Below are 15,595 nucleotides of genomic sequence, written 5' to 3' on the forward strand. Positions count from 1 at the left end.
GAGCTGCAGGATTAGAGATGCTAGTGAAGAGCATGGCGGTGATGGACCATCTACCACTTCTGGTCTTCTGGAGACACGTCTTGGACCAAAGTTCGGCTTGAAAAACGGACAGTTTAAAAAACCTTTTTTGTCGAATTTGGAGCCAGTTGTGTTTGTTTTACAAAGAGCCAAGTGACGTGGTTTTCACTGTACCTACTGAAACTCCCACTGCCGTAGTTACAGTTTGGTGGGCGCTGATGTAAACAGGGTAGACATTTTCAAGCACCGTTTAGGGGTATTAGTTATAGACGCTGAACACAGAGCGAGGTCTTTCACACCCCTCTACACTCAAACCCCTCCCTTTTGCGATACTGCCCCTTCCCAGTATTGTCCTACCTCTTGTTTGGAACAATCGTGGGAATAAAGACATTCCCTTTGACAATTACTGTTGCCTCTACCACACACACACACACACACACAATGTACACCGGTGTCAACGTATAATTATATTTTAATAGGGCATACCAAAATGTCACCTCCTTGTAACAGCTAGAAAGACAGCCAATAGTTGGCCCAGGCCAGATCGGCTCCTTTCCTCAGCCAGGGAGCTGAAGAGTGGGGCCTATTTGTCCATTAACTTATTATCAGTTATTTATATTTGAGTATCTAACCAGCTCTTTCTCTGCTGCCTATTCTTGTCCTGTATCACTGTTTATGTGCAAAGCTGAGCAGAAGAGCATGTTCAGGAGCTTTAGCAATCAGATCTTTCTGTGGAGTTTGGACTAAGACTGTCAAATCAGTCACATAAGCACTTGTTTCCCCGTGTTGCCCTTTGCTCCCCCTCTATTCTTCTTCCCTCCTCCCTACACTCCCACCTCGTTTGCAGTGTCCAGTGCATAGTCTTTAAGTTGACCAAACCATACAATTTCTTTAGTGTGGAGTGCATCAGGTTCCTCGGTTTGTAAAATTGGATTGTTTCGGTTCTAGAGTGATCTGGGGGGAGAAAAAACACTTTCCAAGATCCGTGTGTGTGTGTGTGTGTGGGGGGGGGGGGGGGGGGGGGGGGGGGGGGGGTTCGTGTCATCAACAGATGAACCAGCTCCAAGTCCACTGGCACGGTGTGGATGTCACCTCCCCTGTTCTGAAGGGATCAGGGAGGCTGAGTGTGTCTGTGTCACTGCATCTGTCCTTCAACCCCCTCAGTCATTACGAATCAGGTTTTAGGGGCAGGAGTCGAAGGGTTAAGGATGGGTGAGTCAGTGGGTGTGTGATGGAGGGTCAGGGCAAGATTTGGGAGTAGGAGACTATGGAGAATAGGGTTGAGGTTGGACTAGAGGGCCCCCCCCCCCCCTGCCACCCTCCTCTTCTGTGATGACGCAGACCAGGTCCAGAGGTAAACATGTTATTGTGCTTCAGCAGAAGAGGCCAGGCTCTCTATACCTGCGTGACCAAACAGCAGTCCGGCTCTGGCCAACGCACGCACGCACGCACATGCAAAACACACAATCTCTCAGGCACTGACCCTTGCAGTCACACTGCAGCACACACAGCCTCCCTCACTCACACAGACACACACACACAGACACACACACACAGACACACACACACAGACACACACACACAGACACACACATACAGACACACACACACAGACACACACACACAGACACACACATACAGACACACACATACATACACACACACACAGACACACACATACAGACACACACACACAGACACACACATACAGACACACACATACAGACACACACACACAGACACACACATACAGACACACACACACAGACACACACATACAGACACACACATACAGACACACACATACAGACACACACACACAGACACACACATACAGACACACACACACAGACACACACATACAGACACACACACACAGACACACACATACAGACACACACATACAGAGACACACATACAGACACACACATACAGACACACACACACAGACACACACATACAGACACACACACACAGACACACACATACAGACACACACATACACACAGCCTGGCAGACACACACATACAGACACACACACACAGACACACACATACAGACACACACATACAGACACACACATACAGACACACACACACAGACACACACATACAGACACACACATACAGACACACACATACAGACACACACATACAGACACACACATACAGACACACACACACAGACACACACATACAGACACACACATACAGACACACACACACAGACACACACATACAGACACACACATACAGACACACACATACAGACACACACATACAGACACACACACACAGACACACACATACAGACACACACACACAGACACACACATACAGACACACACATACAGACACACACATACAGACACACACACACAGACACACACATACAGACACACACATACAGACACACACATACAGACACACACATACAGACACACACATACAGACACACACATACAGACACACACATACAGACACACACATACAGACACACACACACAGACACACACATACAGACACACACATACACACAGCCTGGCAGACAAATACCCCCCACCGAGCAAGGCTCACGGTACCCACGCTGACACAGCCACTTCCGTCACGGAAAGCCCATTAAACATTTAGCAGTCGTTCCCTCCATTCAGTCAGTCATTCACTCCCTTACTTACTCTTTTCTCGTTGCCCTCTGTTGTCTCTCTAGCTGGTGAGGAAAGTTAGGCACAGTGTAATTAGAGGTGAGTGGCGAACAGCTCACTCCCACCTGTTGCTTTCTGTCAGGTCACATCTGACTGGCTACCTGTCACTCCAGGGGAGAGGACAACCCTGAAGGAAGGTCGTAGGTCTCTAGTAGAGACTTGAGGCTATGGCAGACAGACAGGCAGGTAGACAGACAGACAGGCAGGTAGGCTGAAGACAGTATGACAGTTGACTTAGGTGCCTGCTATGTGGGTGGTGAGTGTTTATGATGGGTTTCGAGACGGTTTCTGTTTTCAGTGCATCTGTCCGATTGGACCCGGTCCACTCGGGGCTCTATTATTAGAGCTGGTCTGACTCAGCCATGGGGGGTAGGAGGGTCACCAGGGGCATTGGAGGGTAGTTGGGGCACACACGCATACCCTGACTCTGATTTGATCCACCAACCTCCTGGCCGAACACTGCCCATGTGGATCCCCACCATGTGTCAGGTTAAACGGTGACCCCTTGACCTATCTGAAGCTTGTTTGGCACAGACCTTTCAATGTGATAGGCGTGTTGTACAGAGGCATGGCTACGTCGAATCACTGTTGGCTGTACTGTAGGCTGTAGGCTATGTTGTGGACTACTTTGCTGGTTTGAAATCTATTGTGGAACCTGAGAGTCATGTGGTCAAACTACCATACAGCCTGGCTGGTGGATCTGTCTGACCCAATAGGAAGGCTGCTTGCCCTTCCTGCTTCTAAGGTTGTGGGGGGGGGGAACACGGGGAGGGGTGAAACAGACTGGTACACATACAGACTGTGTACCAGTCTGGATGAAAGGTGTTTTAGATGTTGTGGAATGTCATGTCACAGGTCACAACCCAGACACCCCAAAATACTCCAAATCTAGTGGCCCAGCTTCACCCAACCACAAAAGGCCCAGATGTACACTCTATAGTCATTATAATCCAAACATGTCCCAACGGTATTTCATTTACACATTTATATATGTGAATGACTAGCAAACATATTATTGCAGCCAATTCCTTTAACCCAGAATTGCTTCCTAGCGAAGGGAACCAGGACTGCTAGCTTGTACAGAGGACTAATGGTAATTGATGATTAGAACCTTAGGGAACCTAAGGGAACCTAAGGGAACGGGTTGAATGCTTTAAGACCTTTAACCTAGTTGGAAAATGTTATTCAGAATATGACTGGCAGCTCAGGCCAATTCTAGATGTTGAATCAGCCACAAAGTAGGTCTTCATTATTACTATCCACCTCCAACATTGACCGGCGAGGTGGACACATCAAACAGTTGAAGGCGTGCCAGGTTGCTGTGTTTTAGTGGGAACACCCCCGTCAATGTCTCTCGCTCCTCCCCTCTCTTCTACCCAGTCTTTCCTCCTCTCAACACACCTCCTGTTTCTATAACTCAGTGTCTTCTTCTCTCCTCATCTCCCTCTATCTCGCTCCCTTTCTGACACATTCTCTCTCAAGGCTTCCCTCTCTCTGTCTCTCTCCCTCTCTCTGTCTCTCTCTCTCTCCCTCCGTCCAATCCGTGTGTCCAACTTTGTCTCGGTGGCAGGGCTGCTCCCATTACCCTAACAGGGAATGAGAGAGGGGTCCACACCAGTGGAGGGGGAAGGAGGAGGGGGGATGGGGTTCAGCTGTTGGCATTACACCCTCCCCCCTCCCTTCTCTCCATCACTCCCTTCCTCCATTCTTGTTTCTTAGAGACAGGGAGTAGGGGCTGGTCTTTTGCCATGGCGATACCCTGATTGGCAGCTGGCAGCTGTATTTGGTCAGCTGTAGCAAGGGGTGTTGGTGGTCTGGATAGCACTGGGTACCTGGTGGTCCCCAGTTGTGAATTGGTGCAGATGTTGACGAGGGTATGTGGAAGCCCTCTGATCTGACCGTTTGTCTGGCCATTGACTAGAATGCTTTGTAAATCGTGTTGGATTCGAACAAGCAAGAGAGATGGGTAGTTCCAAAGACACACTGAAAAGTGTCCATGCACCTGACTGTCCTTCCTCACCTCACCACCTGGGTTTATTAATAAACTCAACCTGCCCTGCTACAGCCTGTACTAGGAGAGGGAAGGGGAGGGGTGTGGGGGGGGGGGGGGCAGCAGAGGGTGAACACATGGGGGGAGAAGAGTGAGAGATGGTAATAGAGGGATAGAATTTAGGGGAAGATAGTGACAGGGAATATAGGAGATAAAGTGATGGGAGAGACTGGTAACTGTCGGAGATGAAGGGATTGAAAAAGAGTAAGAAAGGAGGAAAGTGGTGGGAAATGTAAAAAAAAAAAAAGAGAGCAAAAGAGGGTGAAAGGAGTGATAGGATGAAAGGGGGGAGAAGGGGAGAAACAGAGATTGAAAGAGCGAAAGGGGAGAGGTAACAGAGGAGGGAGGGAGGGAGAGGAGAGAGAGAGCAGCATTGTGGGAAGGCTTGCTGATACAGCACTCGCTCCCAGGTTTATTTATAGAGACCTCACCGCCCAGCCCTTGGATACCAGCGGCCAATCAGAAGCCAGGGAGGGAGGGGGCCAATGGGAGAGCAGGAAGGGGGGTGTCACACTCAGGAAGTGCTGGATGTGTTCTGCTCAGCATTTAAAGGCACAGTGTGACATTTCTCCCAGGCGAGCGGCGAGGCGGATAGGCTGGCTGACTGCGTCATCTCTCTGCTAGAGAGGCCAAGGCAGAACAGGCTGCCTCACAACAACAGACTCAGTTATGCTAGATGTCTGTAGAATGTTCCTAATAACGTCTCCACAACTTCTGAATAACTTCAAAACGAATCCGATTTCATTGCAACCACCACGTCCCCATGGATACTTCACAGAAATGGGTTGTTTTGGTTTGCACAGATATGAGAGAAATGCTCCATATATTATGGGAAATGTATGTAAAACATATCACCAACACACTTTTTTTTCCCCAGCTTGAGGCTCGGTTGGAAGATTTGCTTGGATACAGAGCAATACAGTGGGCTGTAGGAACAGACACTTTTCAGTCATGTCAAGTGGAACCAGAGCCCAGGAGGGAAAGACAGTATGATTGACCAAAGTCTTAACAATATATATGTTTGTTGGAACTTGAAGCTGATTGGCAGGGCAGGTAGGGTGGGAGGGGAGTTAACCCCTAAGCTTCTAGAGTCATGTGAAGTCCATTGTAGCATGATAACAAATAGGCACCATGCAGAGACCTGCTCCCTGTTTCTCAGCCCTGCTGCTCTGTCCCTCTCTGGGCTGCGCTCATGAAGCCTGGGACTGGGGACCAACCACAGCGAGGCAGACAGTAGCCCAGTCTGTCAGATGTCCGCTTAAACCTATCGGGATAGAACGTAGCGTATGATTCATTGGTTTTCGTGAAGCTCGTCCTCTTGTTGGTTGCGACCTGGAGAGTGGCATGCTGTAATTTAACCGTCAGCCTGTTTCTAAGGAAATAAGTTGGAGGGCACAGTCACTCCTCCCTTTACTGTAATGCTGCCCCCCCCCCCCAGTTTGCTGTCTGTCTCTTCCTCTCACTCACTCACACAGAAAGACCCCAGTTGGTCATGTTGACCTTGGTGTTGACGGTGCCACAGGAAGCGCTTCAGTTGACACTTTCCCCCACCTAAAGCTATAGCGTTTTCGAACCCACACACCCCTTACTCCCTTTGCGTGTGTGGTGGTGGGCTTGTCCGATTCCCCGACAGTTCAGGCCTGGTGCACCCATCTGGGCCAGCGTGTTCGTATGTGTGACGCTATGGTGACATGGGTCTTTTCTCCTAACCCCCCCCCCCCCCCCTCCCCTCCTCCTTTCTTTGTCCTGCAGGTGGAAGCAGCTCAGGATGCAAGCCCCCCTCCTCCTCCCTCTGCCAGCCTGCCGCCCTGGGCTTCTCCCCCGCTGAGCCAACCATGTCGAGCCAGCACTCACACCCCTCCTTCAGCAACATCCACTCCATGGCCGAGCAGCAGCAGGTAACACACACACTCGCACACGCACACACACACACAACCAGGAACTTGATTATGTAAATTATTCAATAGATCCAAGGACCTTAGTACAGTTTTTATTTGTTGGACAGCCATACTCTTTCACCTTTTCTATACCTGTTTTTCTGTTCCTTCTCTTGTGTGTGTTGATTCTTTTATCTTCCTGTATCCCTCTGTGTGTGTGTTTAGGTGCTGTCTGATATGACCATACTGCAGAGGAGGATCCCCCCTAGTTTTCGAGACCCGGCCAGCGCTCCATTGAGGAAGCTCTCTGTCGACCTCATCAAGACTTACAAGCACATCAATGAGGTGAGTGGCACCGTCTGCTACACACACACACACACACACAGTTTGCCTGCGCACACAGACTCTGAAACGTGCATAAACGTCACAGCTGGCGATATCACCACCTTATCTCTGGACAGACCGAGGCGTCACCGAGACGAACTCGTTTCGCCCATCGAATGCCTCGCCGCTGACTCCTCCCCCTTCCTCTGTCCTTCCGTTTCCAGGTGTACTACACGAAGAAGAAGCGGCGCGCCCAGCAGGTTCCCCCGGAGGACTCGAGCACCAAGAAGGAGAGGAAGGTGTACAACGACGGCTACGATGACGACAACTACGACTACATCGTCAAGAACGGGGAGAAGTGGCTGGACCGCTACGAGATCGACTCGCTCATCGGCAAGGGCTCCTTTGGACAGGTGAGGAAGAGGAGGAGAAGAGGAAGAGTTTGAGCGGAGGAGGGTAACGGAGGATGTGGGGGAGGGGGAGGAACACAGGAAGGAGGTGGGAGGGGAAACGATAGATGGGAGGGAGAAGAGTTGGAAGGCGAGGGCAAAGGGAGGAGGGGGGAGGAAGGGTGGGAGGAAGGCGAGAGATGGGAGGAAAAGAAAGGAGTTGTCGTGACCTTTGCCCCTCCCTCTGGCGTGCGTGTAGGTGGTCAAGGCGTACGACCACCATGAACAGGAGTGGGTGGCCATCAAGATCATCAAGAACAAGAAGGCCTTCCTCAACCAGGCGCAGATCGAACTACGACTACTGGAGCTCATGAACAAGCACGACACAGAGATGAAGTACTATATAGGTTGGTACACAGACATGAAGTACTACATAGATAGGTACCACACGTCCATTCACACTGCTAACTGGGATAGAAATAGATTGATCTGAAGATGTCAATTACTTATATCGATTACAAGAGATTTTTATATGTACTGTCTTATTAAAGGCATGGTCATATATAAGGACAGTTTTTGCACCATTATACCATTTACATTTAGTCATTTAGCAGACACTCTTATCCATAGCGACTTACAGTAAGTACAGGGACTTTCTCACCGAGGCAAGTAGGGTGAAGTGCCTTGCCCAAGGACAAAACATCATTTGGCATTTGCCATGGCCTTCTTATGGCCGGGAATCGAACTAACAACCTTCTGATTAATAGCCCGACTCCCTAACCACTCAGCCATCTGGCCCCATGCATATGCACCTCCATAAATACACCCATCTACACGGTACAGTGTGAGAAGCCCAAGGTTTGACACAGCCCCCCTTGCAGAGTGTAGCAACAGCACTAGCGTTGGGTTGGTGTGTCTGATGTGAGCTAGATCCTACTGGGTGGGTTTGACGTGGCTCTGTGCTCCATATTTAACTATCTGCTAATGTAGGCCAGTGGCCCAGTTCTCATATAGCTCTCCTATCACCGCCCTCATATAGCATCAGCCCTCCACACACACTCAGACACAGATTCACTTGACAGCACTGCTTCATTGAACTGCACCTTCTGCGAAGGGGGGAAAAAAAACGGTTATTTTCCTAACCCTGTGCAGAATCAACCAAACAAATGACTTATTTTGCACCCGCGCCTTTTCTCTGCCTGTCTTTGTCCCCATATTTCCCCCATCCTTTTCCTCCCCTCTCCTCCCCTCCAACCTCCCTCCCTTTCCAGTTCACCTGAAGAGGCACTTCATGTTCCGTAACCACCTGTGCCTGGTGTTTGAGCTCCTGTCCTACAACCTTTACGACCTCCTGAGGAACACCAACTTCCGGGGCGTGTCTCTCAACCTGACCAGGAAGTTCGCCCAGCAGCTGTGCACGGCGCTGCTGTTCCTGGCCACGCCCGAGCTCAGCATCATCCACTGTGACCTGAAGCCCGAGAACATCCTGCTCTGCAACCCCAAACGCAGCGCCATCAAGATCGTCGACTTTGGCAGCTCATGTCAGCTGGGACAGAGGGTAAGGGGTGACACACACAGAAATGCACAAGGACTGGGTGTGTTTTGACAGGACGAGTACAAGCATGCACATACAGGTTTAAATGCTAAACTGTTGCGGAATATATATGGTGAATATACCCTGAACGCTCTTGTTCTCCTCATGGATGTCAAAGGGAAGGATTGAGCAAACAGTAATCCACATCCGTGTGTCGGATGCCTGTGCACAAGTGCATGCTCCGGGGTAGAGACGAGGGAACGAGGTATGCCGGTTTTGTCTCCCGGGGCGGCCGGCATGCTTCGCAGTCAGAAGGAATACGAACAGTTAGATTATGGATTGTCTACTGTACCAGCTAGATGCTGAACACTGTATCTTGCGGTACACACCCTGGGTTGCATGCAGCCACAGAGCTCTGCTGCACCCTGACTCGGTCGCACAGCTGAGCTCCACTGCCCCCGTGAGGCAGTGTGGTGGAACTGCACCCGCGGTTCAGATGACTTTGCCTTGCTGTAGCCAGCTAACAAGAAACCCATCTCCTTCTCCATATTTTCTATTTTCCCCTTTCCACTCTTTGATCGTCCTGTCACTAATCCGCCCCTCCATATTTCACCCATTCCTCCCTGCTCAACCCACTTCTCCCCTGCAGATCTACCAGTACATCCAGAGCAGGTTCTACCGTTCCCCGGAGGTGCTGCTTGGGATGCCCTACGACTTGGCCATCGACATGTGGTCCCTGGGCTGCATCCTGGTGGAGATGCATACTGGGGAACCTCTCTTCAGTGGCTCCAATGAGGTACACATAGACATACACACACACATATATATACACACATACATACACACAAACTAGTAAGACCTACATAATGGGGTCCACCAAATACAAACTCAGACACGCCCTGAGACACGCATGGCTAACCCGCTCCCCCCCCCTTCCTCAGGTGGACCAGATGAACAAGATCGTGGAGGTTCTGGGGGTCCCTCCGAGCCACATGCTGGACCAGGCCCCCAAGGCCAGGAAGTACTTTGACAAGCTCTCAGATGGCCTGTGGACTGTCAAGAAGAACAAGGACATTAAGAAGGTACTTTATCCCTCGCCTGCAGTGAGTACACTTCTCTTACTACACCCGACTCACCCGCCATACTCACCCATACTCACCCACCCCATACTCGCCCGCCCCATACTCACCCATACTCGCCCGCCCCATACTCGTGCTCGATCTCACCGCAACACGGGCTTTTGCACTTACCTCGTACCCATCGCCCCTTACCCTTGCCCTACGTGAGTACACTTCTTTTACCACACCTGACTTCCCCCCACTCCTCATCCCCTCCCCCCTCCACATTGTCACTTCCTACACTCATCAGTCATCCGGCCTAGCCTCCCCACCCACGACATGGATAGACGAGGGGGGCGGAGTGAGCTAAAGGTGACTAAAAGAGTGTTTGTTAAAATGGAGGGATGAGTGCAAATGCAATGAGGGAAGATAATTTCCCTGGATTAGAGGGAAGGTAGGATCAAGTCAATTTGTCCAGGTGTGGGTTTGCCACCGCGGTTTAAAACTCACTCCCTCACTCCCTCTCTCCTCACTCCTCACTCCCTCTCTCCTCACTCCCTCTCTCCTCACTCCCTCTCTCCTCTCAGCCCAATCCCTCCTTTCCTCCCTATTATCTTCACCAAATCTGAATGACCTAATGTAATTAGTAATGATAAAATCCATCCATCCTCAAGACTATACATACAGCTGAACCAACCATCAACCATCTCGTCATTATACAATTTGCATGTGGATTGGACCAAAACGAGAGGAGAAAGCTCAACCGAATTTGTTTTTCTTCTGTTCCTCTCTCCTCGCATCCCCGTCCACCCTTTCAGGAGTACAAGCCTCCGGCCACACGGCGTCTCCATGAGATTCTGGGGGTGGAGACAGGCGGTCCAGGGGGGCGGAGGGCGGGTGAGCCAGGCCACGCCCCCTGTGACTACCTGAAGTTCAAGGACCTGATCCTGCGCATGTTGGACTACGACCCCAAGACGCGCATCACGCCGTTCTACGCCCTGCAGCACAACTTCTTCAAGAAGACCACGGACGAAGGCACCAACACCAGCAGCTCCACCTCCACCAGCCCTGCCATGGACCACTCCCACTCCACCTCCACCACCTCTTCTGTCTCCAGCTCTGGTACACACACACACACATATTTATATGATGTGAAAGGGAGGTCATGAATAAGAGTGTATTTGCATGCAGACATATATACATACACACACTCAATCACACACCAATACAGACCAAAGAAACAGGCTCCTACAGCCTTGACGTCACCACGGCAACGGCTCAGCAGCATCAGCATCACCCCCTTTGCTACAACCCTTGGTCACCATGGCAACAGCTGACAGTCACTATAGCTATGGCAGTGTTCAGCAACAGGGTCTTTAGCTGCTCATCTTTCCTCTGATCTGAAATCCTTCATTGACCCTCCTTTGCAAAGGAAAATACAGATTTTACACACGAATATTACACGCACACTTAACCTAACCTGGAGGTGATTACCAGGACATTTGTTCTTTGTCTCATTTGCCTCGTAGTACTTGTAGCCACACTGTTGTGCAAGGTTTATGGACTCATTTTCCTTAAAAAACAGAACCCAAACAACACTCAGTAGTAAAGCTGAGTGTACCAACCAGGTTTCTTTCATTTATTTATAATTTTTTTGTTTCCAGGTGGATCCAGCGGTTCTTCCAATGACAACCGGAACTACCGGTACAGTAACCGGTACTACAACAGTGCTGTTACTCACTCCGACTACGAGATGCAGAGTCCACAGGTGAGTCAGGGCGTCCTCACTGGTATTAATAACACTCCAAATTCCCCTTAAAGGAACTGACAAAACCATCCTGCAGAGCATCTAAGTGTTCCTAACCATGGTTCTTCCTCCTTGCCCTTCCCTTATCTTCCCCCATCCTCCTCCCGCCCCCCCCCTCCTCCTATCCCCCTCCTCCTATCCCCCCCTCCTCCTATCCCCCCTCCTCCTATTCCCCCCCTCCTCCTATCCCCCCCTCCTTCTATCCTCCTCCTATCCTCCCCCCTCCCTCGTCCTCCAGGCTCCGTCTCAGCAGCAGCTGCGTCTGTGGCCAGGTGGAGTAGGGGAGGGTGGAGGTCTGGGAGGAGGTGACCCCCCTTACCCCCAGCTGCTGCTCCACAAGCCCGCCGCCACGCAGCACCAGCGCCACTTCCTGGGCGGGGGAGGAGGAGGAGGGGGCGGGGGCATGAATGAACCGCACCACCCGCACCCCATCTACGGCGGCGGTCACCACGGCAACGGGCGGGGCCTACGGCAGCAGCAGGGTGTGGCGCAGGTCGGCGGGGCGTCGCAGGCACCTGGCTCCTCCCCCCAGACGCAGGACAGCGTAGAGCTTAGCGTGCATCACCACCACCTGGGCCCGTCTTCCCTGCTGGACTCCAGCCAGTACCTGGGCCTGTCTGCCTTTCGGACTAGGACGGTCCTGGCCCCCCAGGCCGGCCCGGCCACAGCCCCCCCCACCGCCTCTCAGGACAGCATGGCTGCCTCCAGCCTGGGCTACATCCCCCCCTGTTACCCCGGCAACAACAATAACAACCCCCCAACGGCGCGGGGAGGGGGAGGGGGAGGGGGCCGGCCTGACTCTGACGAGTCGGCCATGATGGGCGTGTGTGGCAGTGGGGGGGGCAGCGGGCAGAACCCTGCCAACTCTTGATAAATGTTGAACAAATTCCAAAAGCCATACGATTTTAACGACAACAACATAACGATTACAACAAGCATACACGTCACACACACGTCACACATATTCGAGTTTAAATCACACAGCCACACACACACACACACACAGAGTTACAGAGACAAACTTGTGAGATATCCGAGGGTTAGTTCTGTTTTGCATGGGAGAAGGTCGAGGGAGGGAAGTGTGGGATGGATCTGACACAATTTTTAACCTTTTTTTTTCACTGTTTTTTTTTTGTTTTTTTTTGTCGAAGGAAAGGAACAGAGTGAGCGTAGTTGGAATCGAAAGTTTCAAGACAAGTTTGTTATTATTATTATTGTTATTATTCTATTATTTGATTTCATGTGATTTGAGCAGAGGTTTGCAGCGAGATTAGTGTTGTTGTGGATTGATGTTTGGAGATGTTGAAGGTAGATGTGGGGCTGGGAAAAAGAACGATGAATGCAAAGAAAAAAACCCTTACGCTATTTTCTAAAATATTTTTTCTTTTTGAATTTTGTTTGTTTTGATTTCCTAAAGTCTAGGTTTAATTGTAAAATTTTAATTTATTAAAAATCACTACATGAGGAGGTAAGTGGGAGATGAGAAGAGAGCTAAATTGAGGAGTGGGTTATTTTGTTCTGGAATTATTTATTCATTTTTTTTTCTTTTCATTTTATTTATTCTGGTTTGTTTTTTTATTTGCTGAGAGACAGAGAAGACACGCAACAACAAGTAAAAAAAAAAACTGAAATTTCTTCGTTTGATTTTTAGTTTCAGTAGATCTCACCCCCCCAACACACGTGCAAGCGCACACACACACACACCAACACACAGACATACTTTTGTTACATTGTTTATTTTTTATGTTTCCAACCTTCTCTGGCTTGACACACTGGCTTCTATATCTGAAACTCTGAGATGGATCCTAGAGCTCAGCTCAGCTGAGGGCCAGAGCTGGGGAACACAGAGACCCTGGGGGCCGAGGCTGTGGAGCAGAGGGGGGGGGGACACACTCAACACCCACGAAAGGAGAACAACTCAACATGTTTGCCAGAAGGAAAACCAAAATGCTTCCCTGTTGTTTGTTTAAATAGTCTGCCTTCTACTTCACCATCTCTCACCAGACTCTTTCACCCTCCTCTTCCTCTTTTTCGCTCTTTCTCTTTTCTTACTCTCTTTTTGTTTTGGAACAGTAACCTATGGAAACGTAACAGGACTTTTGGGTTGGATGAAGTCTGGATATGCTAAGCCAAATGTCACCCCCCCCCACACCCTCCCCCCTTTCTCTCTTTTACTCTATCCGTCTGGCTCTGTTGCTCTCTGCTCCCCCCAGTGTTCTGTTGGAGGGAAGGAGGGAGGAGGGGAGGACAGAAGGGAGTAGAACACTATTCTGAAGGGGATGCTCCCATGCCCCTCCCTCAACCCCCCAACGCCACCTTGACTGACTTCTCCTCCGTTTCTTTCTCTCCCCTGTCTTTTTTTCGACCCCCTTCTCTCCTTTCACCACACTCTGTGAGTGAACTACTACTCTCTCGGCTGCTACTCTCCACTCTCAACCATGTTCGGATTGCTGCTAAAGAAAAACAGACAGATGAATAAATAAATAAATAAAAATGAATAAACTTTTTAACCCGTACTGCTTCAGAAAAAAAAGGAAAAAATAAACCACTGCATCTCATGTATTTATTACTATTTAACAAGAAAAAAAACTAGAAAAAATGAACCTGTTTTCTGCTGTTTTTTTTTGTTTGGTTGCCTTCTTCCTATAGGGGAGCTGGGCGCTGTCTGATGATGTAACAGAAACAGGATTGGTGGCGGTGAACTTTGACCCCTGGTCAGACTGCTACTGGGGGTGGGGGGGTGGGGAGGGGGGGTTGATGGGAGTTGGGTTCAGAATAAAGTTGGATATATAAGAATAAAGAGTATACTTTTGCACACCAAGGTCAAATGCAAATCACAGCTTTTTGCTTTTTTCCATCTTTCATCACACAGAGCAACACAAACACACACACACACACAGGATCACCAAGTCAGGCAGACCATAGGACTCAGATGTCAGATTAGGCACAGAGGGAACCCTGAATCTGAGATTTGCGTTTGACCTCCAGTTACAGAATCTCCTTCTTTGTGCCTGATTAGAGTTTATGTTTATGTAACTGTAGTGGTGTCCTGTCATTAAAAATGAGTTACACCTGTATGATCTGTACACACCTGGACCATGTCACAGCACCTTATATACATACATTTACATGTTGCAGAAGCTCTTATCCAGAGCAATTTACAGTAAGTACTTGGACATTCCCAAGTAGGGTGAAGGGCCTTGCCCAAGGACAACATTTGGCATGGCTGGGAATCAAACTGGCAACCTTCTGATCAATAGCCTGATTCCCTAACTGCTCAGCCATCTGACTCCCCTCATATCTTACCTCACATCAGGCCATTCCTTTTTTCCTTGATCTAACCTCTAATAGGACATGCCTGGATTGTGCGGACATATTGTAGGGAAGAAAAAAAGAACACTTTTGTAAGAACATTCAAACAGCCTCCTGTTCCTTAATAATTTTTTTGAACCGTTATCACTGGATTTAGTGTGGGTGACACATAATTTGTCAATTATAATTATCAATTACTTACATAAAATTGGTCATTGGTTCCCCATACAGTTACTGATTGAATAACACTAAACGTTTCTTTTGTGTGTGTTTTTTCTTTTCTATTCAACTGTGTTAATATATGGTGCAGCTGGCCTCGTGTCACATTTTATTCTCCCACCGTTATCTCACCCAACATAGCCTGGCATCGGAGACCACACCAATAGTTATATGGTTTCGAGAGGTTTGGGTGGGATAATTGCCGGAAAAGGAGAGGTGATCCAGATCATCATAGGTGCGGTTAAAACGGTAGTTACATGATGAAACACTTTTTCATAGGCAACTGAAATCATCTGCAGCCTACAC

General features: G+C 49.4%; 1 protein-coding gene across 4 annotated transcripts in view; it reads left to right on the plus strand.

Moving 5' to 3' along the window:
* Positions 1–14,844, plus strand: part of dyrk1b (dual-specificity tyrosine-(Y)-phosphorylation regulated kinase 1B) — a 32,104-nt gene extending 17,260 nt beyond the window's left edge. For 3 of the 4 annotated variants that reach the window (XM_047027266.1, XM_047027274.1, XM_047027247.1), the window contains exons 2-11: positions 6,522–6,667; positions 6,872–6,991; positions 7,195–7,383; positions 7,619–7,766; positions 8,631–8,917; positions 9,543–9,689; positions 9,835–9,996; positions 10,770–11,073; positions 11,616–11,719; positions 11,997–14,844. In XM_047027266.1, the coding sequence (XP_046883222.1) occupies positions 6,605–6,667; positions 6,872–6,991; positions 7,195–7,383; positions 7,619–7,766; positions 8,631–8,917; positions 9,543–9,689; positions 9,835–9,996; positions 10,770–11,073; positions 11,616–11,719; positions 11,997–12,629 (2,157 nt within the window). In that variant the 5' untranslated portion in view covers positions 6,522–6,604 and the 3' untranslated portion in view covers positions 12,630–14,844. The remainder of the gene's footprint in view (positions 1–6,521; positions 6,668–6,871; positions 6,992–7,194; positions 7,384–7,618; positions 7,767–8,630; positions 8,918–9,542; positions 9,690–9,834; positions 9,997–10,769; positions 11,074–11,615; positions 11,720–11,996) is intronic. The other variant, XM_047027257.1, reaches the window with a different exon arrangement.
* Positions 14,845–15,595: the final 751 nt, after the last annotated feature.

This window comes from Hypomesus transpacificus, chromosome 2, assembly GCF_021917145.1.
Source record: "Hypomesus transpacificus isolate Combined female chromosome 2, fHypTra1, whole genome shotgun sequence".
Classification (NCBI taxonomy): Eukaryota; Metazoa; Chordata; class Actinopteri; order Osmeriformes; family Osmeridae; genus Hypomesus; species Hypomesus transpacificus.